Source organism: Castor canadensis, chromosome 4, assembly GCF_047511655.1.
Source record: "Castor canadensis chromosome 4, mCasCan1.hap1v2, whole genome shotgun sequence".
In the NCBI taxonomy this organism is placed as follows: Eukaryota; Metazoa; Chordata; class Mammalia; order Rodentia; family Castoridae; genus Castor; species Castor canadensis.
Window position 1 is genome coordinate 181,960,876 of NC_133389.1, and position 26,402 is coordinate 181,987,277.

The window sequence follows — 26,402 nt, forward strand, 5'->3', positions numbered from 1 at the left end:
CCTGTGGACCAGCAGCCCCAGTGTCCCGCCAAGGCCCCTCAGTTATATCTGCCTATTTCTGGGGTGTCCACCTGAGCTCTTACGATGCCTTCTGCTCAAGAAGCTGGAGGGCAGCCTCCCTCTTCCCTGCTTTAGTGTGCTCTGGGAGAACACTGGGACAAAGGACAAGGGCCAGTGTGCCGGGCTCCTCCAGCCCTCACCATGGTCATACCCAAGTGGGTAGACTGTCATACCCCATGGGGTGCCATGCTTGGTACCAGGTCACACTAGAACCTGCTCCATTATGCTCTGCCCACAGCCCCTCAATTGTGAACTTTGCCTTATAGTTAGCCCAAGGAAGATGTGGGTAAGGGTTGGGCGCCTTTCATGGGCATGGTAGACTCCAAATAAGTTGGCTCAACTCAGAGGAAGGGGGTGTTCAGTATCTACAAGGGCCTAACTTGGATTGAGCAATATCATTCAACCCAACAGATACTCAAATCACTACAGAGCTAATAATCCCAAATCTGTGAACCTAACTGATTCATGGTCACTAAGACATCGCTATGAATGGTAGCCAGGTGCTTGGCAGCCTGCTCTGAGCAGACAGCAGGTGGAAGAGGCTTTGCACGCCATTTCTCAATGGACTAGTGTGGAATGGTGACCAGGATGCCACTTAGGGCCACTACAAAAGATGTCAGGGCACCCACTGACCCTCTATGAGTCCATAGTAGCTGGTTGTTTTGGCTTCTGTTCAGATGATGAAATAGCTTGGATATGGCTCATCCCCAAAGGTTCACATGCAGTGCTGAGAGGTCATTGGCCTTCAAGGGCAAGGGTCAAGTGGGAGGTAATCACGTCATGGGGCACCAGCCTAGGAAGGGATCAATGCCCTTATTGTGGGAGTGGGTCTGGCCTTGAGGAACTGGCTGCATTACGTTGACAATGAGTAATAATAGAATTAAGCTTTCCCCACTTGCTCTATTGCTTCATTTCTCTCTGTGTGACCTCTCCCACATGTGCCACTCACCTGCTCTCACAGGCATTCCTGAAGAGGGGCCTCATCTGCCATGTTATGACACAGCATGAGGCCCTCACCAGATGTGGCCATATAAGCTTGGACTTTCTGACCTCCAAAAATTGTATTTTTGTTTGCTAAAATAAACCTGATTTCCTTATAAAGCACCCAGCCTCAGCATTTTGTTCTAGCAACACAAAACAAAGTGGACAGGAGCAGCTTGCATGCCTCTGTTGAAGCTTCATCCCAGAGGCTGAGCAAGACCATGCTGGGAGGAAAGAGCTGGCTCCCATTACCTCATCCATGCACAATGATGCCCCACCATCCTGAACTATCCTCAGAAAAGAGCAGAGAGGAGTACAACATTCAGTTTCCCAGCATCCTCTAAATGGTCCTAATGGAAAATTCCTAATGTTGACCTTCTAGAAATGGCTTTAAGCATTAAACCTCAGCTGAAGTTTGATCACTATCTAACGCCTGTGATCTGTGTCTGCCGATCAAGCGCACCTTTATGTATCATCCACACCCCATTTTTCTCCCCCTGTCCTGCTGATCTCCTCATGAGGGCCACTGCTGGTGGTCTGTCCATCTGAAACTGTACCATCACAGGACTGGGGCACCAGTCGTTGGACCATGAAAGAGAGAAGACAAGATAAATAACACTTAAAGCACTTCAGAGTGAGTTTCATGTCTAACATCTGCCTCTGGAGATTCTGCTAAGTGTCTTTTCTTCCTCTGTTCATAAATTCTTAGGATAACAACTTTTCTTGGGAATTAGTCCAGATTCCCATTTTTCATTGAGTTGTACTTTTTTTTAGCATCTGAGTTCTCCCTGGCTTTAAGTCACCAAGCTTTGGAAGCTTAAGTCTCTGTGGCTGCTACAATGACACATTAGCTTTGGAAGGTGTTGCTAATTCTCGTGATTCAGACACTATTTTTAAAGTGTTAATACAGATTTTAAAGGGTTTCCAATTAAGGGTGCAAATTAGCTACAAGAAAATCCGACTTACACTATTATGGGATACTTTAGGTATAATTCCGTCTAGCCTACTGCCTTTGGCTCTTTGCCCACACATATAGAACCAGCATCCTCTTGAAGCAGCATTATAGGGTGGGTGAACACTCAAAGTCCGGAGCCAAATTTTCCTGGCTCAAATCTTAACTCCAGGGCTGGTGAAGTGGCTCAAGTGGTAGAGTGCCTGCCTAACAAGCATGAGGACCCAATACAAAAAAAAAATCTTGACTCCATCCCTCACTGGCTTTGTGATCTCAGGCAAGTTACACACTTCTCTGAACCTTGACTTCCTCATTTGTAAATGGAGAGCTGACCCCTACTTCTTGGGGATGTTGGAGCTGAGAATGGTGCCTGGCACATCACTGACCTTTACTAAGAGTGATTGTATGGAAGGCGCTGTTCTAAGTGTTGTGCCTGTGTTAACTCATCAAATCCTCTCAGTACCTCTGAAGTTCAACAGCATTATCCCTATGTTAAGGAGGGACCACTCCACAAATATGGTGCCATCCACTGATTTTGACAACTAGCACACTTCACCTACTTCTGGTTACTCTACCAGACATTCGTTGACAACTCCCCCCATCCTTCCTAGAAGCCCACAGACTCTGGGCTGTGTTGATCATGTGACCTGGATCTAAGCCAACAGAGCCTCTCACTGGCTTCACCCTCTGATTAGTTTACAGTAGGTACATGACACCAGGTCGGAGTGGGGACTTTTGGGAAAGACACTCCTCGATGCTGGACGCACCTGGGAGATGGGAGGCTGGCATTAGCTGAAGGAGAGCATGTCTGAGAGTGACTTGACCTAGGGGAAACAGAATCCACAACAGAACAAGGAGAAATCAGCTCTATTGACCTCATGTGACCCAACCCAGGATGCCTGTGGAGAGTGGGCCTGACTCTGGACCCCTCAGCACTTTGCACCCACCCCCTCTTGAGTAAAGAAGGGTTCGGGCAGACACCTGGCATTTGTGATAGATGGAGTCCTGATACTGAAATTAAAAAGTGTGATTATAAAACCTATCTGGGGAGCCCTTCCCAAGTTTCTATCCTGGCCCACGACACTGGAGCTTCTTGGGGAAGCAGTGAAGACCAAGTTTCTGCACAGTGGTGCATTCCTCACCTCTTCTCTGCACATTGGGATAACCCTTTGCAGGATAAGCTGATGTGTCCAAGGCAAGGCCAAAGGCTGACCCAGCATCCTGGCTCTTTCCAGCTCTGCTGACAGCAGTTAGAGGTCACCAGGGGGAAGGAGGGTGGTGGGGGGGTTACTGCTTAGTGGGTACAGAGTTTGGGGTGATAGAAAAGTGTGGAACTAGTGATCACACTTTGTGAATGTACCTAACATTCTTTCTGCATGGCCAGCACATTTCCTGAGGCATTTCATTAGTATAAAATATGTAAGGACTCACCATGAGTACCCTCATTAGCACAAACTCAGGTATGATCCAGGGGGCCCACCATGATTCACAAAGCCACTCCTGTCACTTTGGGAACTCCAAAGGTTTAGACAAGAGTCTAATCAAATTGTTTATTACACAACCAACTGGGCCCTGGGATAGGAGCACTTACATTTAAATCTGGTATCTAGATCAGTGTTTAACCAAATGGCAAAGATCATCACAATCCCATAACTGTACACAGAATGTCACTGTGGCCTGTCTGCTTTCTGCAATATCAAGTTAGCTTTTTTTCCTAATCCCAATACCAGTACTAGTTCTAATGAAGCTCATCAGTTTTGCTAGAGTGATGGTATCAATAGTCCTGAAATTCAGCAACTTCACCCTGGTTTGTCCCCTGGATTAGTGAGGTAGAAACCACGCATCAACCACCATCAAAGCTGGCAGAGCAGGCACAGGATTTGCTTGTGGGTCCCAGAAAAGTCATTTACTGTGCACAAAGTTCTGGGGATTACAGCACTCATGAACTAAAGCAAAACAAGCATCCCTAAAAGGAAGCTGTACTGTTTGTAAAAACAGAAGCACTTTCCTCTCCCTTTGACAGGTGACAAATGGGCAGTGTTTCACTATCCACCCAAATGATGCCACCAATGACTGAACTCTTCAAAGAGTTCACATCATGTGGAGTGTTTTCATTACCTCCTGGAAGGAGAACTAAACACTGAGTCTGAATGTTATAGGGGACAGGCTCTCCAGTCTCCACAGCAGAGCCTAAGGCAGATGGATGGGCCCAGCTGTGAGGTCAGAGAACCCATCTTGCTGGAACCCAGAAATAACCATAACAGAAGATAACATTCTCTAACCAAAGCCCTCACAAGGCCAGTGTCCTCTAAAACACTGACTTTAAAGATGCACAATGAGAATGTCAGTTTTCAGAGGGACTATACCCTGTACCAGTCCATTCTCTGCCTGTGGATGGCTCTGGGGACCAGTTTCCAATCACACAGTCACCTACCATGGAGTAGACTGGAAATGGAGGCTTAGGTGATATTAAAAACCCTTCATCATATCCCTCATTCCTGGAAAAGAGAAGAAGGCCTTCCTAGCAGTTAGACTTGCCAAAGAAACCTCCACCCCAAACATTGTCAAACTTACCAGTCATATTCATTCTATATCTGCCTCTAATCTTTTGTATGTTATCTATCCAAGACAGAGGACATAGAAGTAAAGACTAGTTCTCTTAAAAACTGGAATTTACTTCCACATTCTTTTGGGCAAACCATGACGCAAGGTCAACCCACACTCCTATGACTAGCTGCATGTACACCCAGGAGTAAAGAAACTAAGGGCGCCATCTTTGCAGTCTACCTCCACGACTCATAAGGTTATTCTCCATTCCTTTCTAGAGCTATACAGCATTCCACTGACAATGCACCACGGTTCAGCCAATCAGTAATCTATGTCTCCATATTTTAGACTGTTTTCAATTAGGCATAATGTCCAAATGAGTAAGATTGGGCAAATAAATTTTTTAGAAGTTCTTGGGCCAAAGGGTAAATGTATTTGTTGCCTAGGACTGTTGTAACAAAGCAGCACAAACTATGGTTAAAACAAAAGGAATTTATTCTGCCACAGTTCTGAAGGCTGGAATTTGAAAACCAAGTCAGCAGCAGGGCCATCTGGGCCTTCCTTGCCTCTTCATTCCTTGGCTTATGGATACATCACTCCAACTTCTGCCTCTTTGTGCATGACCTTCTCCTTGTGTCTCCGTGCCTCTTTTTTTCTTATAAAGGCAGCAGTTATGTTGGATTTAGGACCCACTCTAATCCAGTGTGACCTCATCTTTACTCGTTTCCATCTGCAAAGAGTCTATTTCCCAATGAGTTCACCTTCACAGGTTCCGGGAGAACCTGAGTTTGGGGAAACACTCTTCAACCTAATACAGTAAATGTGCAAGCCGGGCCATTATTGGGTATAAAGCCCCTCCCCCATGGAGTTGCACCATGTTGCAGTGTAAGGGAGTTACCTAGCTCCCGGAGCCACAGCAATATGAACCTTTTTTAACTGAATATCGTCAGTCAAGCATTATGGAGTCTTGATCTTCTATTTTTCAATATACATAAAGTTGAACATTTTTTTTTATGTGTCTGTTTGTTCACTTTGGGGTGGTCTGTTCAGGTCTTTGCCCATTTTTCTCTTTTGGTCTTTTCTCTGTTTCACATTGAACTCACGTGGAATTTGCCGTAAACCTTTGTCTGTTACCCATGTCTATAGGAGGCAGCTTTCCTGACAATTCAGAAGGAATCCTGGCTCACAGCAGCCTTCTTACTCTGCAGAACTCTCTCTGCTGTGTATTTCTGGGAAGTGTTTTTGAAATTTTGGCAGCTTGGCTCCAGAAATGTCCTGGCAACGTCCCCTGCCCCAGCTGCTCCTGGACCTTGTCCTTGCTGTTTCTCAACTTGTTTTGCAAACTGTTTCCTCTGTTCCAGAAGTTTCTGCCGGCTGTGGGGTCCCATCCTGGAGAAAGGCCCTGGTGAGGAACTGTGCACATCAACAGAGTCTGGGCAATGCAAGTCCCCAGCTTGACCAGGACCACTGCAACCTGCTGCTGAAGCTGCCAGGCCCCCTCCTCAGCCACTGTGTTCATCTCCTCCTTCTGTGCTTCATGGGTAAACCTGTTGGCTCTCTCTGGTCCTCCCCTTCTGGGGCCGGTCAGATGCTCTGCGCCTTCCCTCTGCACAGACTCATGAACACACATGTCATGGGGCCATTTCTGGTTTGCTCCCGTCTGCTTATATTTTGAAGTTCCTGACAATGACTGTGACCTAGTTTCATTGTTAATGTCTGTGGATTTCTGAATCTCTTATAGCTCTGTCTATTCTAGTGAAGGAATTTAGAGAGATTTAAAAAGCCACACTAATGCCAACATGGCCATCTTCACCTGTCCTTCCGGGAGCTTTAAGAATTCTTTATATATTAACGAAATTAGCCTGATGTCTCTGATATAAATTGCAACTGTTCTCTAAGGAAAAAGATCCCTGAAGCTTATGGTATTTGGGGGTATTATAGGTTTCTTTCCCTTTTTTATGTCCAATTTTATTTTTTTTTTCTTTCCTGGCATCTGGATTTTTGAGTCATAATGAAATTGCTTTTCCCCACAGAAAAATTAGATCATGTTGCCTTCTAGTACCTGTATGACTTTATTTTTATATTTCTAATTCATGAGGAATTTATAGTTGTAGTTATCTATCTCCGTGCTGTTTATTTGCCAACATTTGAAATGTCACCTGTCGTACATATGAGTCTCTGTATGAACTTGAATTATTTCTGGACCTTCTACTCCATTGATCTGTCCAGTTGGGCAGTATGTACTTTCTTTGGAACTATTTTGTTTTTTAAATCTGTATTATGAAATATTTAAAGACACACAGAAGACTAAGTCAACAGTCTAGAGATGTTCCAGCTTAATTACCACACCAGCTGAGATCTGCTGTGTGCCCTTCCCCCAAGCACGCCAGCAGAAACACTTGGACCAAAAGGTATGGAGAAAATACAAAAGGTAGGGAGCAGTTCCCCACAGATGGGCTGTCAGGACAGACGGAACAATTTGGGTAGAAACATATCCAACCTTTTGTGAATAAAGGAAGGATGACTCAGGACCAGAAGCCCAGAGAGCAGAGCCAGAAGGCATTGAAATCTGCTTCCAACTTCTAAGGATTGCCCACCAAATATCAGAGTTGCTGCAGACCAGTAGCTGCTCTGTGCTTGCTATCTCCCCCTTTGTGAGCCCCTGTACTATCTGTTGGTGTGGGAGGAGGTGGACAGGAACCATCTCTTTAGTTTTATGGGTCTACAAAGTAGTTATATGCACTTACAGAACTCTGCCCAGGAGACCAGACCCAGACCCAACAAAGATTCGTACACATCTGGTTCTCATACCTCTTCCATTTAGTGTGGACTGGATCAAATTACCCGCTTCTAAACACGAAGCAGCAAAAATGGCAGGTGTCACCTCCAGTATTCAGTGACAGAAAGACTCTGTCTTCCTTCCCCAGTGCTTAACCTTACTCTTTCACTTGCTCACTTCAAGGGCAGCCTGCTGACGTGCCATGACCTGCTCTCTGGACAGACTATGGTGAGGACCCGAGGGAGGCCAACTCCCTACTCAATAGCTGTAAGGAGGTGAATGGAAGTGATCTTAGAAGGGGATCCTTCCCCAGTTGAGTCATAAGATAAGACCACAGCTCAGCCAGTGCTATAACTGCAGCCTTCTGAGTGATCCTGAGAGAACTGTGCAAGACCAGATTTCCTGAACTATAACATGTCTGTTATAGTTATCTGCTAAGTGTTAGGATCATCACTGGTATAGAAATAGACTGATGAATTTTCAAAAGCACAGAGAACTAGAGGAAGTCCTCAAAGAAATGGGGTGACTCTAGGATGGGGACTACTACCCTGCACACAGTAGATGCTTAAAGGGAATGGCTCCTGGAGAGAAAAGAGCTGATAGGGTGGGAATGAACAGGTCTTGGAAAGAGGGCAGAGTGGACCCTAGGTATGTGGCAGTTTGGAATTGAAAGAAGCACCCAGAAGGACAGGGACTCACAACACAGCTTCAGAAGTTTAGCTGTGTCCTAAGCATAAAGTATTCAGGCTGCCTCTGATGCTCACCCCCCCGGATTTTGGATGTAGGTGGAGTGAACACTCAGCAGTGAGGTGGGGCCCCTCAATCTCTGTGCAATGCTACTGAGAACATGGGCCTTGGAGTCAGACAGCCATGAGTTCAGATCCCTGACACTTACTAGCTGTGTAACTTCGAGATAGTTATCTAACATCTCTGAGCCTTGGCTCTTCATTTGATGGTTCTGAGGATTCCTGGACATGATGCCAGTGAGGTAGCTAGTAAATGCTTGTTGGAACACAGATAAATCCAGTTTTTAAGCCTCCCTCAAGTTTATCAAACAAACACTCTCTGGACATGCAGCACTGAGATTTCACAGCCTTCACCCGGCTCGTGCTGCTCTCGTCAGCCAGGAACTCAATGCCCCGGGGCGCACACACTCTTGAGAAGTTCATGAAAGCTGTGAAATGTCATGATAGACTAAAAGTTTCTGCCTTGGACTGGGGTTCCTGGAGGACAGGACTGGGCTCTTCCCTGGAGAATCCCACTACCTGCAGACACCTAGGGACACCCGAAAAGAAGCTTCCTAGCCCCTTCCCCTTCTCTCCCAGAAACCCCATATGGTTCTCACGTGGGTTCCACTCACCTACCTCTACTCCAACCTTACTACAGAATGTTCAGTCCACTCAGACCATCCGAGGTAGGATGGGCCAACAGAAGGCTGCAAGCCTGAGGAACCCCAGGCTTCTCTGGAACCCTTCCCAGAAGGAGAAACAAATACAGCCCATGGCAAGAAACGACGTCCCTGATTTCCACTTGAATAGTCAGGAAAAGGAGTTAACTGCCTTAAGCTGAAAAATAGAGGATGAAAAATTATGCTTCACTGAGGCCTTTTCTGTTAGAATGGAAGTTAAAGCTCCTACATGGTGATGCACTGCCCTCTGGTGGGACAATGAGGAATTGCACTAAGATCCCTAGCTGCCCAGGACCCTTGTTTGACTGATCCCCTCTTTGGAGGGAATGAAAGGAAGATTTAGGCCCCAACACAACTCTAGGGGTTCCACATGTCTGGCCCAGCCACTCTCCTCAACATGGCAAGTAAAGGGATGAGTAATGGTGAAGGACAGGCAGGAAGTTTATAAGGCCACACAGGCACACCATGGGAAGAGGAAGGGCAGTACTGCAACTCTTTAGAATACGAACAGGAGCTGTAGGTTTAAAGAGTTTGGGTCGGGGGCAATAGGTACTCACATCTGAACAGTGCCAGTCACAGGGGTCTGGGTGATCACTATCTCAGTCCTGGCTCTGGGAAGGGTTCCAGAGAGGTTATCGCCCTCTTCACTTGAGGGGAACAATCTGGTCAAGATAAGCAAGTCACTGATGCCTGGCAGGAGGTCTGTCCTCATCGCCTTGTCATCAATCAGTCTTGTCTTTCCTGGACAAGGTGAATAGCTCAGAGCAAAGACAGAAACAATAATGGAGGCAGGGATGCCAGGCTTTTCTCCTGCTTTTAGTTAATTCATGGGCCCAAGTAAGGAGACAGTGCTCCACAGCAAAAGCCGTTAAGTAACCTGTTACATGGAGAAAACTGTGAATTGCTCCCCCAGGACTGCATTCCCCTGGATGCCTGTTATAATGCCTGTTTCCCACTATCAGGGGGATAAAAAGACATGTCTTAAAGCCCTGTGCGAATAAGGTTATGGGACAGCCCAACCTAGCATTCACCTGATTGTTTTCATGTAATATTTACTTGCCCAGAACGGGGCAGGACTAATCTAATTCAATGCTCACAGCAGGCTGGCAAGGCACCCAGCCCTGCTCTGAGCTCTGCAGGTGCAGAAGTAGACTAGGAGAGGGGGGTGAATGGGCTTTTCAAGGTTGGGCAAGCAGTGCTAGGATTCCCCACCTTGGGCTACATTTCTTTTCTTACTGAATACCAACTTTCTATTTAGCAACTCCTCACTCTAGTTTGTTGCTATGGAAGTATAAGTCATCATTTTGAACAAGTTTATTGATTACCTGCTATTTGCAAGTGACCTGGGCTGAGCACTGTGGACAAAGTCAGCCAGCAGAAAGCTCCTATTCCCCTGAGGTGACTGGTGACACTGATGCAAGGATACACAGACACTCAGAGCTAAGGAAGCATAAAAACAAAAAAGCCAAGTCATTACAAGTGCATGCTATTGGTATAAGGCCCAGAGAGGGCTTGAGGGTCACTGTGGCACAGAGGACTCAGATACAAGGTGTGCTGGGACTTGGAGAGCCCAGAGTAAACAGAAGGCAGAAGAGAGGGGGAACTGGGAGGGAACTGTTGCGGTAGCGAAGCCAATTCTTCCTCTAGAAATGCTTAAGAAGAACTGGGATCCTTCACCAAGCACCCGGGACAAGATGACTGTGAGAATTCCACAGCAAACAGTTTAGCAGAAACTTTCATTTTTGCACAGGGATGCCAACAGGTTTCACCTGGCACAACACGCCAATCCTTCGGCGGGGAGCCATCTTTAGCTCTCTATGGAGGGGTTTCTGAGGTTCTTCTCAGACTCCATGGGAGGGGAAGCTGGGATTGATTAGTAATGTCTGCCATGCTGGCCTCTGAGGCAGTAGTAGCAGGATCCAGGCTGTGAGTTTCCCTTTCTGGTTCCAAGAGAGCTGTGTCTATGTACAAAACCCTGTCCCAAGGCAGGGTGGGTATGGCCAAATGACTGGATGCAGGGGGAGAAAATTCAAGTAAATTAGACAAAATGCCAGAGCATCTGCCCGTTGTGAACAGATAAAAATTCTGGGCACTGCTGTAGGCCTGGACAAGTGAGGAGGACAGACATCACCAGTACAAACGAGGGAGCACTACAGGGCAGAAACAGCATATTGGGGAGGGCACATGAAAATGGGAGCAAAGGGGAGCTCTGGGGGCCATCAGCATGGCTATCCTGCCACAGACCCCCTGAAGACACCAAAGATGACAGCAATTCTGGTTGGGCATGAGCTGAGGTTGGGAGAAGACAGTGAGCCAAATCCATCTAGATGGGGAGGGGAAAGCTGTGTCCGACACCTTTCTGTCTCGAGAAGGATCCTTATCATCAGAACTGCCTTGGCACTGAGACTGGACCTCCGGCAGCTGGAGTCCAGAAAGCAAGAGGCCATGGAGCCAGGTGGATGGACATAGTGAGAGAAGAAAAGGCAAAGTCCACTCCAGTGAGTGAATAAAAGCATGTTAAGTGGGCATTTATTGAGCACATAATACATTAAGTGCTCACAATACAACAAGTTCTATGGAGCTTGAACAATTAAATGAAAAACCTATTGAGCTGTTCTGTCTTCCATGCATGCTAACCAGCATCCTAGGAGCCTCCTTACTAAGGAAATCAAGGAGGAGCGTGAGAGGGGCTTCCAACCATGTCCTTGCCCTAGAAGCCCACCTGCCCTTGCAGACTACTCAGCTCCCTCACACAACTGTTCTCCTTCCACGTTCTACCATCCCTTCACGTCTACCTCTGCTATAATTTCCCTTTATTTCACCCAACTTTCCCTAACATTTATATGCCCTTAGCTCCAGGGCCTTTCTGAAGCTGTGCAAACTGTTCTCTTTTATTATTCACTGTGAACACAAGCATTAGTAAACAGGAGAAGAAAGAAAGAGAAGTGCCCTATTTTTAAAGCTTGAACTGTTAGAACTGCACAAGGCTTGCGGGGGCGGGGGATTATCATTCATTTTAGAATATTGAAAGAATTTTTTAAGAGTGTAGGGAAAATGGTATGCTTAGGCTGATGGTCACACCAGGTTCACTAAGGAGATCTAGAGATAGTGGCTCTGTTGCTAGGTAACCACTCAAGGACAGCTAGTTATGTAACTATGGCTGAGTTCACATGTGCCATAAGTTGGCAAAATGACACTCTTGTCTCTATCTGTATAAAAACCACAGCACAGAGTAGTGTGGGCTATGGTACTGCAGATAATAAACCATGCCAAAACCCTCTGGACTCTACATTTCTTCTCCAGACTATCCGAGTCACGGATCACTCTTCTCAGAGCACAGCATTTGACCTACACAAAGAAATTTTTTTCAGCATAATCCATCCCTTGAATCTTACCATGGTTGTCACTTCTAGGTTCCCTTCCAACACTTATCCCTTAAATCTAGCCTGGAACATGGTAAAAACCAAGAGGCAGATGCAATATTACTTTGTATATTTTCCCTCACAGTTGTTTCAGAAGAACTATTTCTATACAGGCATTATAGTTGTGGAGGGAGTTACTTCAAAATGTGCTCTCCAGTTGACTGGCCATGACACATTTAACCATCCACCTATTAGGCAGTTAGGCTGTTTTCAGGGGGTAAGCTTCGGTCCTGTATGCTGCTGTGCCAATTTAGCTACTGCTTCCTTCATTGTAAGAACCTCGTCAGGACACACAACACCAAGTCCGCGTGCCCAGATGTACCACAACTGTTATTCATCAGTTGGCAGATACCTGGATTCTTTGCCCTTTTTTGCTATTGTAAATAGTCATCTATAGATAAGCATGTGAGTGTATGTTCTCATTTCTCCTGAGTGTGTACCTAGGGATGGAGTTGCTGCCTCATGTGGCAAGTCTATTTAATCGTTTGAGGAACTGCTGGGCTGTTTTCCAAAGTGTGGATGGGTTCCAATTTCTCCACATTCTCACCAACACTTGTTACTGTCGTTTAAATTATAAATGCCCTAGTGAGTGTGAAGTGGTAAGTCACTGTGCTTGATTTGCACATGCCTGAGGACTAATGGTGTCAAGCCACTTTTCATGGACTTTAAATTAGACATATTTGTGTGTCTCCTTTGAAGAAATTTCTAATCAAATCCTTAACCTACTTTTAATTGTTTACCTTTTGTTTTTTAATTTTAGTTATCGTACATTCTAAATACAGGTTTCTTGTCTTTTCTCCCATTCTCTGGTGGCCTTTTCACTTCCTTGTGATTGTTGAAGAACAAGTTTTTCATTTTGATGATGTCCAATTTATCTACTTTTTCTTTCATTCTTTTGTGCTTCTTCTGGTCATATCTAAGAAATCAGTACCTGATCTCTGGTAATGAAATTTTACTCTATGTTTCCTTCTAAGAACATTATAGATTTACCTCTTGCATTTGATCTGTTTCGAGTTGACTTTCATACACAGTGTGAGGTAGAATCCAGCGTCACTCTTTTGCATGTGAATATCCAGTTGTTCCAGCACCACTTGTTGAAAAGACGGTTGTTTCCCCCACTGAAGGGTCTTGATATCCTGGTGGAAATCAACTGACTGTAAATGCAAGGGCATATTTCAATTCTAGTGGTCTATATCTCCGTTCTTATTACACATTTCACTTTATACCTATCCTTACTCATCTTAAGTCAAAAGTCAAGAGTGGGAGTAAAACATGTGCATGTGAAGAAGAGCAATAAGAACAGCCACATTCATTTTTGTGCAACATCTCCATGGTTCTGATAAAAACAAAATACATATGCATGTGCCAGCTACAATATAGGGAATTGTATAATTTCTGTGATTCCACATAAGTTAAATGCACCTGCATTTGTATTTGAAACTGGCATTGTACGATATAAAGATGACCTGTAAAATTCACCTGTAATAGTCCAAAATTTTAACTTTTATTTAGGATGATATTAAAAGAGCAATTAAAGAACAGTATAAAAGCTTAGGAGAGAACTGAGAAGGAAAAAAAGGCTCTATGCTTTGTGGCCTTTAACCACAAGTTTACTCTTTTTCTGAACAAGGAGCCTTGTGTTTTAAGTTTGCTCCAGAGCCCTAAAGATTTGTAGTCAACTGTGCAGCAGTGTGAGGTGTGGGAGAGGCCAGCTCAGGGTGGCAGGACGGCTGCTGTCTACTGAGATGGGTACGACCGTCCACGAGGCAGGTGGGAGGGGAGCGCAGAGACAAAAGTTAGTCTTGGGGGGCTGGAGGCGTGGCTCAAGTGATTTACAATGCTTGCTTAGCAAGTGCAAGGCCCTAAGTTCAAACCCCACAGCCATCAAAAGTAAAAAGAGGTTTGGAGTTTTCCCGTTTTCATTTGCAGTAGGCCTCAGGCTAGAGACGCAAACTGGCAGGCGAATATACAAGTTTGGAACTCATGACCATTTCTTGGGTCACCTACCATGTGCAGAGAGCATTGCACAGAGCCCTAGATATGGCCAAGCACAGTGGGTGTTAATGGAGATTCAAAAAAGGCGTCTTCCACTGCAACTTTCATTGAAAATGTGTTACTGTTACTATTTTCCTGTGACCTGTGTGTCCTCTTACCAGCGCGAAACTACGCACTAGAACCCCTTGGGCCACGCGCTCCAGAAGCGGCTTCCAGCAAGGCCGGCCGGCCCTCCAGAGCACCGAGCCTGCGGGCCAGAGCGCCCGCGCTCCCTCCCGATCGCGGCGACGCCTGATGACGCGCCGGCAGCGACAGTGCGCCTGCGCATGGGCGCTGGCGGGGGGGAGAGAGATACGACAGCCTTGTACGTCATCGCAGGCGCGACGCTCCGAGGGACACTTTGGGGTCCGGCTGTCGGGAAGGTGCGGCAGCGAGACTGGCCGGGAAGATGCCAGTGGCGGTGATGGCGGAAAGTGCCTTCAGTTTCAAAAAGTTGCTGGATCAGTGCGAGAACCAGGAGCTCGAGGTAGCCGTTTGCGTCGCGCTGGGAGAAACTTCGGGGCGCCGGCGCTGCGTCGGTTTCCAGGGTAACGGGACCCGGGCCTGCCGGCTGCAGCGCGCGCTGGGCGGGTGCGGGAGCGGGAGCTGGATGTCCGACCTGACGGATCCCGGCCGGGTCTCCCCGAAGTCGTAGGCACCTTGTTATCTGCTATAACCCCCAACTGTACGTCCTGATTGGACTCGTTGTCTTCCCTGGTTGTTTTGGGGGCGGCACCGTCGCGCAGGTAGACACCCCCGATGCCAGATCACACAGGACAAGAAAGAAACCGCTCCCGGCTTTTTTAAACCCGAAAAGTCCCTCTTAGTCTCGTGAAGTTGTACGCAAGGAAGCTTGCCACGTTGTCTGATGAGTCAGGTGAAGGGGGTGTTGTGTAACTGTTTTCTCTTAGAAAGTTGCTTAAGCATAGCGTTAGTGTAAAAAGTTAAAGGAGACAACAGCTAGAAACAGCAGCTCGCTGTACACGCTTAGAAAAACATTTCATGAATTAAGATAAAATGAGAGAAGTGTCTTTGGAACTCAGCTGTGGTGTTTTTCTGTTTCTTACATAGATACCGTATTTATTTGCTTTAATGGGCAGAATCATAATGCTGTAGGGATCTGTTGGAAAGTATTTGTTTCCTATAATAGTAAAGCTACCTGAATTAAAAGTCTGAAAACTGGCAAAGGAACTCCGCGTTTCTATTTTTGTATACGTAAAGGAATCGAGGCCCAAAGGGAGATAGAATCACATGTGATGAGAGGTCCAAACCCACTGCTTGATTTTAGTGCTTGGTATTTCTCTAAGCTGTTTCTTCATCATAGTAGTACTATACAGTGGGCTTGCTTTTTAAGTTAGATGTAGTAAAGTATTGTTTTGCAAGAGTAAATGAGATTTTTCTCTTATTTTTGGCCTTCCAGGCCCCTGGAGGAATTGCTACCCCCCCAGTGTACGGTCAGCTTCTAGCCTTGTATTTGCTCCATAATGACATGTAAGTACCTTTTGCCAAAAGTTAAGAGCAGCATAGTCCTCGAGGTTATGCAGAAATTACTCGGCATCGACACAGACCATTAAACATAGGCACGATGAGCTCTATCTTTTGTTCTTATATCTACTTGCCTATTTTCTGTTGGATGAGTTCTGAATTCTGTTGTAACGAGTTATGATGATTAGGTTCTTATTTGGAAATACATTTGTTTTACCTGTACCTTCGAAATACATTTCACTTTGTCACAAGAAAGTAGCCTCAGTAACCATCCGCCTTTTCCGCTTTTGTCTTTAAAAAATTTCAGTATGATCTGTTTACTTAATTTTAAATGTAACCAGTAGACCAAAAGAAGCAAAAAGGGAGGATTGAGAAAGCCAAGAGGAATTCATTACCAACATGTATGAGATTCCTTCGAAGTTCTTTTAAAAAAAAATTTTTTTTGCTCATGTTCCTTAGGAAAATCACTAAAGAATGGAAGTCCTCCTGTAGTTCTGCAAACCATCAGCAAATCCTGATAAAATTTTGTTTTAAATTCTCCCAAACCCTTTTTGATGCCCTTTTAAAGACTTAAACCGAGATTTTCATTTCAGGTGTCATATCAGTTATTTGTTTCACTATTTGTAATCCCACTATCTTATATTTGTTTCAGCCCCTTAAAAACTCCTGCCTTAGATTTTAGAGGCTCTGTACCTACTGGGAGAAAGGATCATAATGAGAAAAGCATTGCACACCATACTTCCTGTTAGAGAATATTACAGGCTTTTAGGTTCATGAACTTGTTCACTTTTGTATCTGAGTGAGTTGTGGCCATTCTATATAAGTATGTGTTTTTAATTATCTTAATCTAAGGTCTGGATCACTAGTTTTACTGATCATTCTGTACAAATGGCAAAATGGTACTTTGATAAAAATATTTTGTCTTTTTATCTGTCAAACCACTCTTTCTTCCCCAGAGAAAATTTATATAAAACTAAATTTTATTCTGTATTGCGTAAAGTGTACATCTGAATGCTTGCGTTGGGACTTAGTAATTTTAAGTATTTATTAAGATGATTTTTTAAATACTGATGGTTCTTTGTGTAAATTAGGAATAATGCAAGATATCTTTGGAAAAGGATACCACCTGCTATAAAATCTGTAAGTGTCTTTCATCACATTCTGTGCTTCAATATAGTAGTGACACTTAAATGGTAACCTTTTATAAGTTCCTGTTTTCTTTCCCAGAAAGAGTCACAGAAAGAGTTGTTAAGTTAGCATTGAAGTTAAAAATCTTCATATTCCTCTAATCAGAGATTTTAATTTCCACGGAATGGTACAGAAACCTGCGTTCAGCAACTAGGATATGATTTCTTGAGGCCGGTCTCATAAGTGTGGTTTGATTAGCTGACAGCCAGCAGCATAGGTTCAGGAGGATGGGGCAGTGGCTGAGGTAGGGGCAGTTTGGAGCTGACTCGTACGTCTTCAAGTAATGGCACTTACTTTGAAGCTGGTTTATTTATGATTAGTTTGCTAATGAGACTTCTTATTTTAGATGAATTAGATAAATGACCTGTGAAATGTTTCTCACAAAGCAGAACGAAATCAATTTTTATTTTCAGGTGACACTTCCCTTCTTTCTCTGACATTCTGCTTAGTAAGATTGGAATGTTCCTCAGACTCTTGGGTTAAATAAGGGATTTTAAATTATACAAATTTCAATAATGTCAGTAGAAACTGCCCTTCAGCTCTAGCGTGTACTATCTTAGATTGACCATCTGTGGTGAACCAGTTGACCATTACTTTTGTCCTAACTGTACGTATGTACTGTGTCCATTTATACTTTGTGCATGCATTGGGGGGGGGGGAGAAAAATAAATGGCGACTTTTTTTTTTTTTTTTGTGGTGCTGGAAGTTGAACTCCGGCACCTAGCAAAACCTAGTCTAGTTTTTGCTAGACTAGGCAAGTGCTCTGCCACTTGAGCTGTGCCTCACTTGTAGTTTGATTTTCAGATAGGTTCATGCACTAACTTTGCTCAGACTGGCCTTGAACTATGATCTTCCTACCTCTGCCTCCTGAGTAGCTGGGATTACAGGCATGTACCATAGCTCCTGGCTTGTTTTTGAAATGGGTTGTTAACTCTTTGCCCAGACTTCCCTCAAACTGAGATCCTCTGTCTCTGCCTCCTAAGTAGCTGGGATTAGAGGTGTGTGCCACCCTGCCTAGCTTAATGCCAACATCTTTTAAAACAACAGTGCTTAAGGTAATTAGTCCCCAGCTTAATTCTGACATAATCTTGGACTACTTTCTCATTGCTGTTGTAACAGAAATGTGGGTCAAATGTACAAGTATTTTACATTACTGTCCACAGCATTTTAAAACCTTTTAATAGTAGAAAAGTACTTGCATCTTTTAAAAGAAATATTGAATTATGTCTTCAGTGGTAATGAAACAAATTTTATGTCAGTTGTAGTATTTTGTTTTAAGGTACAGTCATTGGTAAATTGCACAGTGAATTCCTTCAAAAGCAATCCTATTTATTGCAGGCAAATTCTGAACTTGGGGGAATTTGGTCAGTAGGACAGAGAATCTGGCAGAGAGATTTCCCTGGGATCTATACAACCATCAACGCCCACCAGTGGTCTGAGACGGTCCAGCCAATCATGGAAGCACTTAGAGGTAGTGTTTCTTTGTAATTAAAAATGTCATTGGACTGAATCTGTTCTCAAAGTGCTACAATGTTGAATGAAGTCCACATGGTTTTGAAAAGTAGCTATTTTCTGCTAGGTGTGTGGAGTGGTTTTCAGAATTCATTTTGACTTGTTCTAGTCACGCTCCTCATGTTGCTAAAGGCTTTTTTTTCTGTTGGTTTAGATTGAAACTGTTCTTAGCAGTGAGAGGATTTCTTGCTATTAAAATGAAGTCTGGCAGTACTTTAAAATCCATGATGTAGGTTGTCAAGATTTGTTAAATCTGTGTATTTGAAAATAGAGACTGTACTTTGGAGTTTGTCAGCCTCGGCCTTTGATAGGTGTTATATCCAGTTTATGAATTTTGTAACTCATCTGTTCAGTGGCTAGCTACTGATGTGTTTTCAGTTGCTTTGAAAGATTGCAGGCCTGGTGTGACATACCACTGATCCCACAATAAAATCTCATCTCCTGACTCTCTCCATTCCCCACTCCATAAAATTTGCTTCCAGACTTTGTGGCTCACTCTTTTATAAATCCATATAGTGATCTCTTTTTGTTATACTCTTCTTACTGTTACTTCACTTCTCAGCTAACACCTGCCTTCACCGTAGGCCTTCCTGCGCTACTAGGAAGTACTCATTGCTGTTGTAAGGAACATCAGCTTTACAAGGTAGCAGTTGGCAAAGATTGTTTTCAAAATATACCTAACTCCCTTGGAAGAGTAAAACTCTATCAGCATAAAACAGACCAACGTATATGAGGAAGCAGTGGATGAAAATAAGCAGAATTGTAGGGCAGGCAGGTGGGAAGGGAGAACAGTAGAATGAAGTCTCACAGGTACAGTGGGACAGTTTGATCATTGGCATAACAGAAATTACCCTTCATCTCTTGGTCTAAGCCCCAGCAAGTTAGTGTGGTGATAGACTCTCCGAGGATTGAGGTCAGGCCAGTGATTGCAGTGGGGAGGACACTGGTTGCCCAACAGTGAGTTCATTGTCAGGACTTCAAGTGTTTTGTTGTGTGCCTTCATCTATGGTTTATTCCTTCCCAGTGCCGCCTCTCACCATGGATTCTCCATTAGAGAGTTGGGAACAGCCCAGTGAACCCCCCCAAAAGGCCATATAGAGTTTGGACTCTGGAGCCAGGCTTCTGGTTTAGTCACTCACTAGAGGGTTAGTGGCGGCGGGGGGTGGGGGGGACCTCAAGGTAAACACTTATATTCTAAAACAGTCTTCTGTCCACTTATAAGAGTATGTGCTGAGACTTACAAATCCCCAGATTCATAAACAGTACCATGTTTTCCTCCATAAGATGCTGCCTGCTGAGGATATTCAAAACAGACTTGAATTACTATAGTGTTTAATATTTTGATTGTCAGTACATTATAAACTTGTTTGCTAATTAAGAACAGTTTTCTGTTGTTACATGGAACTGACTGAGGCTGAATACTTTGTAAAAAAAATAGGTTTATTTGGCTCACAGTTTTAGGAGGCTGAAAGTCCAAGATCAGCCAGCCCCATTGACCTCTTGTGAGGGCCTCCTGGTAGATGGCGTCACAGTTGTGTGGAGTATGTGTGGAAGAGATCACATGGTCGGACAGGAAGCCAGGGGGTTTTCAGGGGCCAAACGTTCTCTTGGAACTAACTGGGATCCCACAAGAACATTAATCCTGTTAGTGGGTAGTGTCCCAGTGACCCAACCACCTTTCATTAGGCTCCACCATTGAAAGGTTCCACTACATCAACATCACTACACTGAGTACCAAGCTTCCAGTACAGGAACCCTTGGGAGACACTCTCAAACCACTCCCAGACCACAGCAGTTGCTTGCTTAGATCCTTCCCATTCCCTGGTCGTCACAGTCCTACTAGAAAATTGAACATGGTTTAATTAAAGTGAGGCTAGTAAAAGAACTATTTTCACAGGAAACTTCAAGCAGGGGCTGGCCAAGTACCCAGGAACTAGGGGTCTACAGCTGTTCTCATCCCAGACCTGAAGGGGTGGGATAAGGGACTAGCATTACTGGAGCTGTGTAAAAGGGCTGCCCACAGGAGCTAGGGATACAAATCCATAGCTTCTTGGAGCAAGGCAGGGAGGAGGCAGAGGAAATAAATTTCCTGACCCTTGCTCTGGCCCCTGACCTCCCAATGGATCACCTGTTTGCCAAGCCAGGGAGCTCAGGTGCTACAGGCATCAGTGGCCAACCTTCCCTGCTGAGAAGAGGAGAATAGATTAGAAAGGGCAGGACACTGACCAGCTCACTGATTAGCAGTTCCTGGTTGATGATAGGCACATAAGTATTTGTCAAATAACTGAATAAGCCCCAGTTTTCACCAAGAATGCAACCCAGATGTTAGGTGCTAACTCAGTTTATAGCCCACCATCTTCCTTGTTGGGACTTTTTCTGACTGCACAGCTCTTGAGGGTCACACAGTGACTAGTCAGAATGTAGATGTAAGAGTCATCATGTCCGGTTAAACAGCAGCTTTAATGCTGCAGCACTAACTGCTGCTAAGAGCACTTGTCACCTGCTTCTGCTTCTCCCTGCTGTGTTTCTCTTCTGTTCACATTCTATTCCTGCTGTCTTTCCCCACTCTAAAAATCTGACCTAAATTATACGAACTAAATAATTGTTTTTAAAATATAGTAGGCTTGTCAAATGAATATAACTTTATGGTATACATTTTTAAAAAAAAATTTTTTTTTGGTGGTACTGAGGAATTGAACCCAGGGCCTCACACTTGTTGGCCAGGCGCTCTGATATTTGAGCCACTCCACCAGCCTTTACACTTTATTTTTCTAAGGAGACAAATGCATGTTCTTTTTCCAGTGCTGCCTTGGTTCTTTCCCATTGACTGTGTATTGCCTTCATAGAAATATTTTTGTATTTCTAAGGTGTTCTAAAAGTCTCCTGGAGGCTAGTAAAAAGAAGGAAGGAACTGAGTGTAAAGACACGGTAGGAAGAGCAAATACTGGCTCAGTGAGAGCTGGAGAGGCCATCAGGCTCAGTATGAAATGGAGGAGTGTCGCTGAGTGTCAGCAATTTGTAAGGACCATGAGAAAACAAAACCTAAGACTAGGGTCATGCCCCATTTTGGTCCTAGTGGTACCATTGATAAGCATGTATTAGGCACATACCTCACTGTAGATACACAGACATAAGCAGTAGCCTTTTCTTTTGGGAGGGTTAGACCGTAAGTGAGAAGATGTTGGGTGATCTGGTCTTGCTTATAAAAATAAGATGACAACAATACTGTTATGTGACTGTGTTTGTGCCTCCCTGCCAACACTCCACTTCCACGATAGATGCGACAAGGAGACGTGCCTTCGCCCTGGTCTCTCAGGCGTACACCTCGATAGTTGCTGATGATTTTGCAGCCTTTGTTGGACTCCCTGTAGAAGAGGCCGTGAAAGGTGCTTTTAGCTTACTTTTTACTTACAAGGGAAACAAAATAGAGGTGTGAATTACAGATTCATAGTCCTCTGAACCCTCAGAAATGGGTGTGGTTTTGAAAATCAGGTGGTGGTTGCTTTTTAGGAAGGTGATATGAAACATGTTTGCATACCACCCCCAGTGGGGCTTTGGAATACAAAGCTGTGGCTCTGTAGAAGCAAAGCTGACTGTCTGCACAGTTGGTTAAGTAAATACATTTTGATTGACCTCAGTGCCCACATTCAGAAATCCTTATTTCACGCCAACTTGGAAAGGCAGTCCAATCTGCACATCCCTTTGCAGGCCTTTTTCCCCTACCATTTCTTCCTTTACTCTTAAGTGCCTTCTGCTCACTCTTAGGTACATCGCATATCTTAGAATATCACATACACTTTGTTCCATTGATTTCTGATGATTGACAGTTTTGGTTCTCCAACTAAAATACAAGCTCCATGAAACACCACTTTTTAAGTGTCCAGGACCTAGCACAGTTTTAGATATTTAGAGGACAGGGTGATGCTGTTTATTTTACTCACTTTGTTTTGGTGCTGGAGATTAAACCCAGGGCTTCATATGTGCTAAGCACGTGCTTTATCACTGAACTGCACCTCCAGCCCCATTGTTCTTACAGTAAATCTGTTACTCATGTAAACATACATTCATCGTGACTCTTCTCTTAAAATTGGTCTATAATTTGTTGTCCAATAGATGATGTGCTCCAGAGCCCATACTCTTAGTGGACTGGACTGCCTGGGTTTGAATCCTACTCCCACCCATCCCTCATGCTGGCCACATGACCTGGTTCTTACTTCTGTGTCTGAGCTTCATTTTCCATACTTGCTAAATGAGGGCTGTATGCCCTGCTTCACAGAGTTGGGATAGTTACATAAATTGGTCCCTATAAGAGCACCTTTTGGGGTTGGGGGTATAAAAGAAAGATGGAGGGGGTGAATCTGAGTTGTATTGTAGGCACTTTTATAAAAATCACAGTGTACCCTTGGTCAACTACTACTATGCTAATTTTAAAAAAGAAAGGCAAGAGGAGCAAAAAATATGCCCTCACTACCTCTGTCAACCAGTGTAGACTCTTAAGGGACAATGACAAAGTTCTGTCATTTGACTAAAGGCCAAAAAGAGTGAGTACCTATCATATTAGGAATATGATGATGACAAAAGGCATCCTACACATTTTCCTTTTGTGTGGTTTTAATAATATTGATTAGGTTAACACCTTATGGAAAACTAACCATCTGTTAGTTATTATAGCAGCCTAACAATAAAATGCAGCTTTGATGCTTAGGTAATTTCTGTGGTATACCTTGCTGGTAAACCTATTTGTAGCAGGCCGAATTAAGCATGTCTGCTCTCTTACATAGTTATGTCCTGGAAAGGTTGTAGACCTTTTTGGGTGTTTGTGTTATTTCTTCATCCATATGTGAAATACACACTTTTAGGTATATTGGAACAAGGATGGCAAGCCGACTCCACAACAAGAATGGTTCTGCCCAGGAAGCCAGGTGAGTGGAGCCCTTCAGTCCTTCCTAAAGCAGCAAACTCAGGTAAGACTGCTTTAGGTTCCCGGCCTTGAATTTGAATAATGTAACTCAAAATACTTTACTGAAACAGTGGAACTAACTCACTCACCTGTTAAGTCTGGGTCTAGAATGTAGACACTTAGGGTAGAAGGATCTTAAAGGCACCTAGTTTTACCTTAATTTTTAAAGACATATTCCTTGTAAAAAGGCTCTTGTATGCCATTGTTCTTAGTACAACTTATGTTTTTGCTGAATATTAATCTTACATCTACAGAGCCATTTCTATCTACATATCCTTAATGTCTAAATTACTGCCATTTAAAAAATTAAATACTTAGCTCTTCCCTCGTCCTGTACTTGAGTCACACAGACTCTGCTCTTGTGGCCTGTCCCTGTTGTTTCTCAATTCCCAGCCCCTCCATCTTGCTCTCTGAAGTGAGCCATGCTCATTGCTGCCTCATAGTTGCTGTTCCTCCTGCTTACCAGAGTGTCCTTTTCTGCCAGGCCTTTAGAGCCAGCCTTCATGCCATATCCATAAACCTCCTGCATCAACCCCAGTTTCCATCACCTACTTTGAAAGCCTGTTGTTTAGACATTGTTGAACACAGAGGAAATAGTACACAGATGTCATTTTGCTCAGCCTGTGAAGGCACACAGTGATGGGGCATGGTCCCACCCATTCTGGATGGTAAAGGAAGACTAATGTGGTAAAGACATAAAATGCAGCATAACATTATCCCTGTTTGAAAGCCAAATGGCTGTAAATGCATATGCATTAAGAATGGTATGTTCTTTGAAAGGCATTGACAGTGACCTACTAATTAGGCTGTAATTTTGTCTTGTTTTGTTTGGTTTTTGTTTCGTTGCAGGGGCCCTGGATGTTTCCTTCAACAGGTTTATCCCCTTATCAGGTATGTTCGTATGCTTATTTAAAAATGCTTCAGTGTTCTTATTTCTTTTTTGTAATGTGTACATATTTTTCTTAGCTCTAAGAAACATGGAGAGTAACCACTATAAATTTGTACTAATGCATCTAATTACATGTAGGAAACAATGGGCTCCCTGTACTTTACCTGGAAAGGTGACCACAGAGCAGAGCCACTTATATTCTTCCTTCTGTTTATTGAGAGGGCATCCCCAGGCTGCCTGGTAACTTATTGAGGATGATGTCTTGTTTTCTGGGTTTAGTTTGGTTTGGTTTTGTTCACTGATAATGTAACATTCTCCTGTACCAGGCCCATTAGTAATTATTCCTTAGATTAAATGTCCCATGAGTAGAGGCCTTTCCAAGAAGATCTCTGACCTCCTGAAAGAGATGTTGTACATTAAGAATGTTTTGAATCTTCACACAGAATAGTTGAGTAACAGCAATAATGCCAGGCATGTGTTTACATCCAGTTTGGGAAAAACATGCTTACAAAAGTGCAGCTCTCTTGGCTTGCTTTCAAAAATGTCCAGGCTCCTATGGGACATGATTTTTTGTCTAAAATTAGGTAGATCTAGGAAATTTATGTTCTTGTTAAAATTAAAGGCATCATTAGGGTGGGTGACAGGGTTGAAACTTTGTACACTGATGTCTAACTTGAAGTGTGTTTCTCTGTCTTAACATGCAGAGCCTGCCCCAGTTCCACCAATCCCCAATGAACAGCAGTTAGCCAGACTGACTGACTATGTGGCTTTCCTTGAAAACTGACTCATCATTCTGAGTTCCAAATCCACCTTCAGAACGAACACTGACAAATACAGAAATGTAAAGTTTTTATTTTCAGTTTACTAGATGGAGTGAGCACCTCAGCATCCCTTACTGAGTACGTGATAAAATACATATATGAGATATATATTTTTTGTCCTTAGACATCATTATGAATAGTTGTTGAAGCAGTTTCTTGTTTTGTACCATTTAACAATTTGGTTGGAGCCCATCAGTATTATGCAGTTAGTTCATATTTCCAAGGGACTCATAAAATAAGCTCCCCTCCTCCATATGTGGAAACAGGGGTGTCATCTGTCTTCTCCATTCCCAGCACCCACTCCCATCCACACTGTTGCTTGATGTACTTGGGGTTTGAGGATGACTGGCCCCCAGGGACTGTACCTGAGCTGCTGGGATTATGATCACCCTCTTTGGAGAATGTGCTCTCTTTTCTCCTCACCTCTACTCATGTAGAGTATGGAAATATAGCTGAAAAAAGTAGACTTTCCTGAGTAAACCAACTTGTTAGCATTAGACTTTCCAGTAGAGTGAGTACATCCCTTGCTGGCAGTGGAGGGCTTGGCATGAACGTGTTACTTCCATTGAGTTCTAATAGTCCCTTCAGAAGAAGGGAAGAGTTAAGTGTGGGATGCATCCTGTGGGGAAAGAAGCTGTTGAGAGAAGAGAGGTGACACACTTTGTACAGTGCTCCCGCAGCCTGTCAGTTGCTTATCTTTGTCCCTTGATTTAAGTTCTGCCTTTTGAAGAAATGCTGAACAAGTCTTTCATCTTGTTGTGACAGCCCTCTGAATATTTGAAGTTGTTTATTGTATCTTGTTCAAGCACCCCTTAGTTTATTCATCTGCATTTATTCAATAAATATTTAATTGAATTCTTTTTTTTCTTTATTCATTTATTCATATGTGCATACATTGTTTGGGCCATTGAATTCTTCAACTGTTTCACTAAGATAGTTTCTAGAAATTATACTGTATTGGTTTTTCTGTGTACACTTTCTAACTTAAATTACAATTTTATTTAATCCTAGTAGGAAAGTCATGTTCTTAAAACTTGTTTTGCAGTTGAGGAAATGGAGATTTAAGAAGTTGGAGGCTCAACAGGGAGAGGGGTAGTATCAGTTTCTTAACTCTGGCTATTAAATGTAAGTCAAACCCATGGCAGATTGGAGTCCACCCAGCAGATTTGAATAGATGTGGTTTATAGTGTGGCTGCAACTGAAAAGGGAGTGAAGGAAATCTTTATGCTAAGGGTAGAGCAACCTTCAGAGTGAAATGGGAAGAACAAGGACCTTGTGTAGTGCTTTTGAGGATAACAAGGGAAAAATGATTATTAAGCACAAATAAAAATTGTTCTCTAAGAAGGAAGGAGAAGACAGTGAAC

At 43.7% G+C, this 26,402-nt stretch overlaps 1 protein-coding gene and 1 long non-coding RNA gene across 4 annotated transcripts; one reads left to right on the top strand and one right to left on the bottom strand.

Moving 5' to 3' along the window:
* Positions 1-5,017: 5,017 nt before the first annotated feature.
* LOC141422672 (uncharacterized) lies at positions 5,018-14,312 on the bottom strand. The gene is made up of 2 exons (XR_012447430.1): positions 14,157-14,312; positions 5,018-13,303 (listed from the first exon to the last, which is right to left on the bottom strand). It is a non-coding gene; the product is annotated as an uncharacterized lncRNA (long non-coding RNA).
* Positions 5,901-25,893, top strand: Cops8 (COP9 signalosome subunit 8). 3 transcript variants are annotated; one of them, XM_020180142.2, is made up of 8 exons: positions 14,498-14,670; positions 15,604-15,674; positions 16,760-16,808; positions 18,195-18,327; positions 21,647-21,754; positions 23,228-23,290; positions 24,178-24,219; positions 24,922-25,893. In XM_020180142.2, exons 1-8 carry the CDS (start codon positions 14,593-14,595, stop codon positions 24,999-25,001), a joined length of 624 nt encoding a protein of 207 aa, XP_020035731.1. In that variant the 5' UTR covers positions 14,498-14,592; the 3' UTR covers positions 25,002-25,893. The 3 variants fall into 3 exon arrangements, with proteins under 3 accessions (XP_073928166.1, XP_073928165.1, XP_020035731.1); XM_074072065.1 differs by lacking the exons at positions 15,604-15,674; positions 16,760-16,808; positions 18,195-18,327; positions 21,647-21,754 and adding exons at positions 5,901-6,951; positions 7,503-7,547 and having other exon boundaries at positions 14,306-14,670; XM_074072064.1 differs by lacking the exons at positions 15,604-15,674; positions 16,760-16,808; positions 18,195-18,327; positions 21,647-21,754 and adding an exon at positions 5,901-7,547 and having other exon boundaries at positions 14,306-14,670.
* The last annotated feature ends 509 nt before the right edge of the window (positions 25,894-26,402 follow it).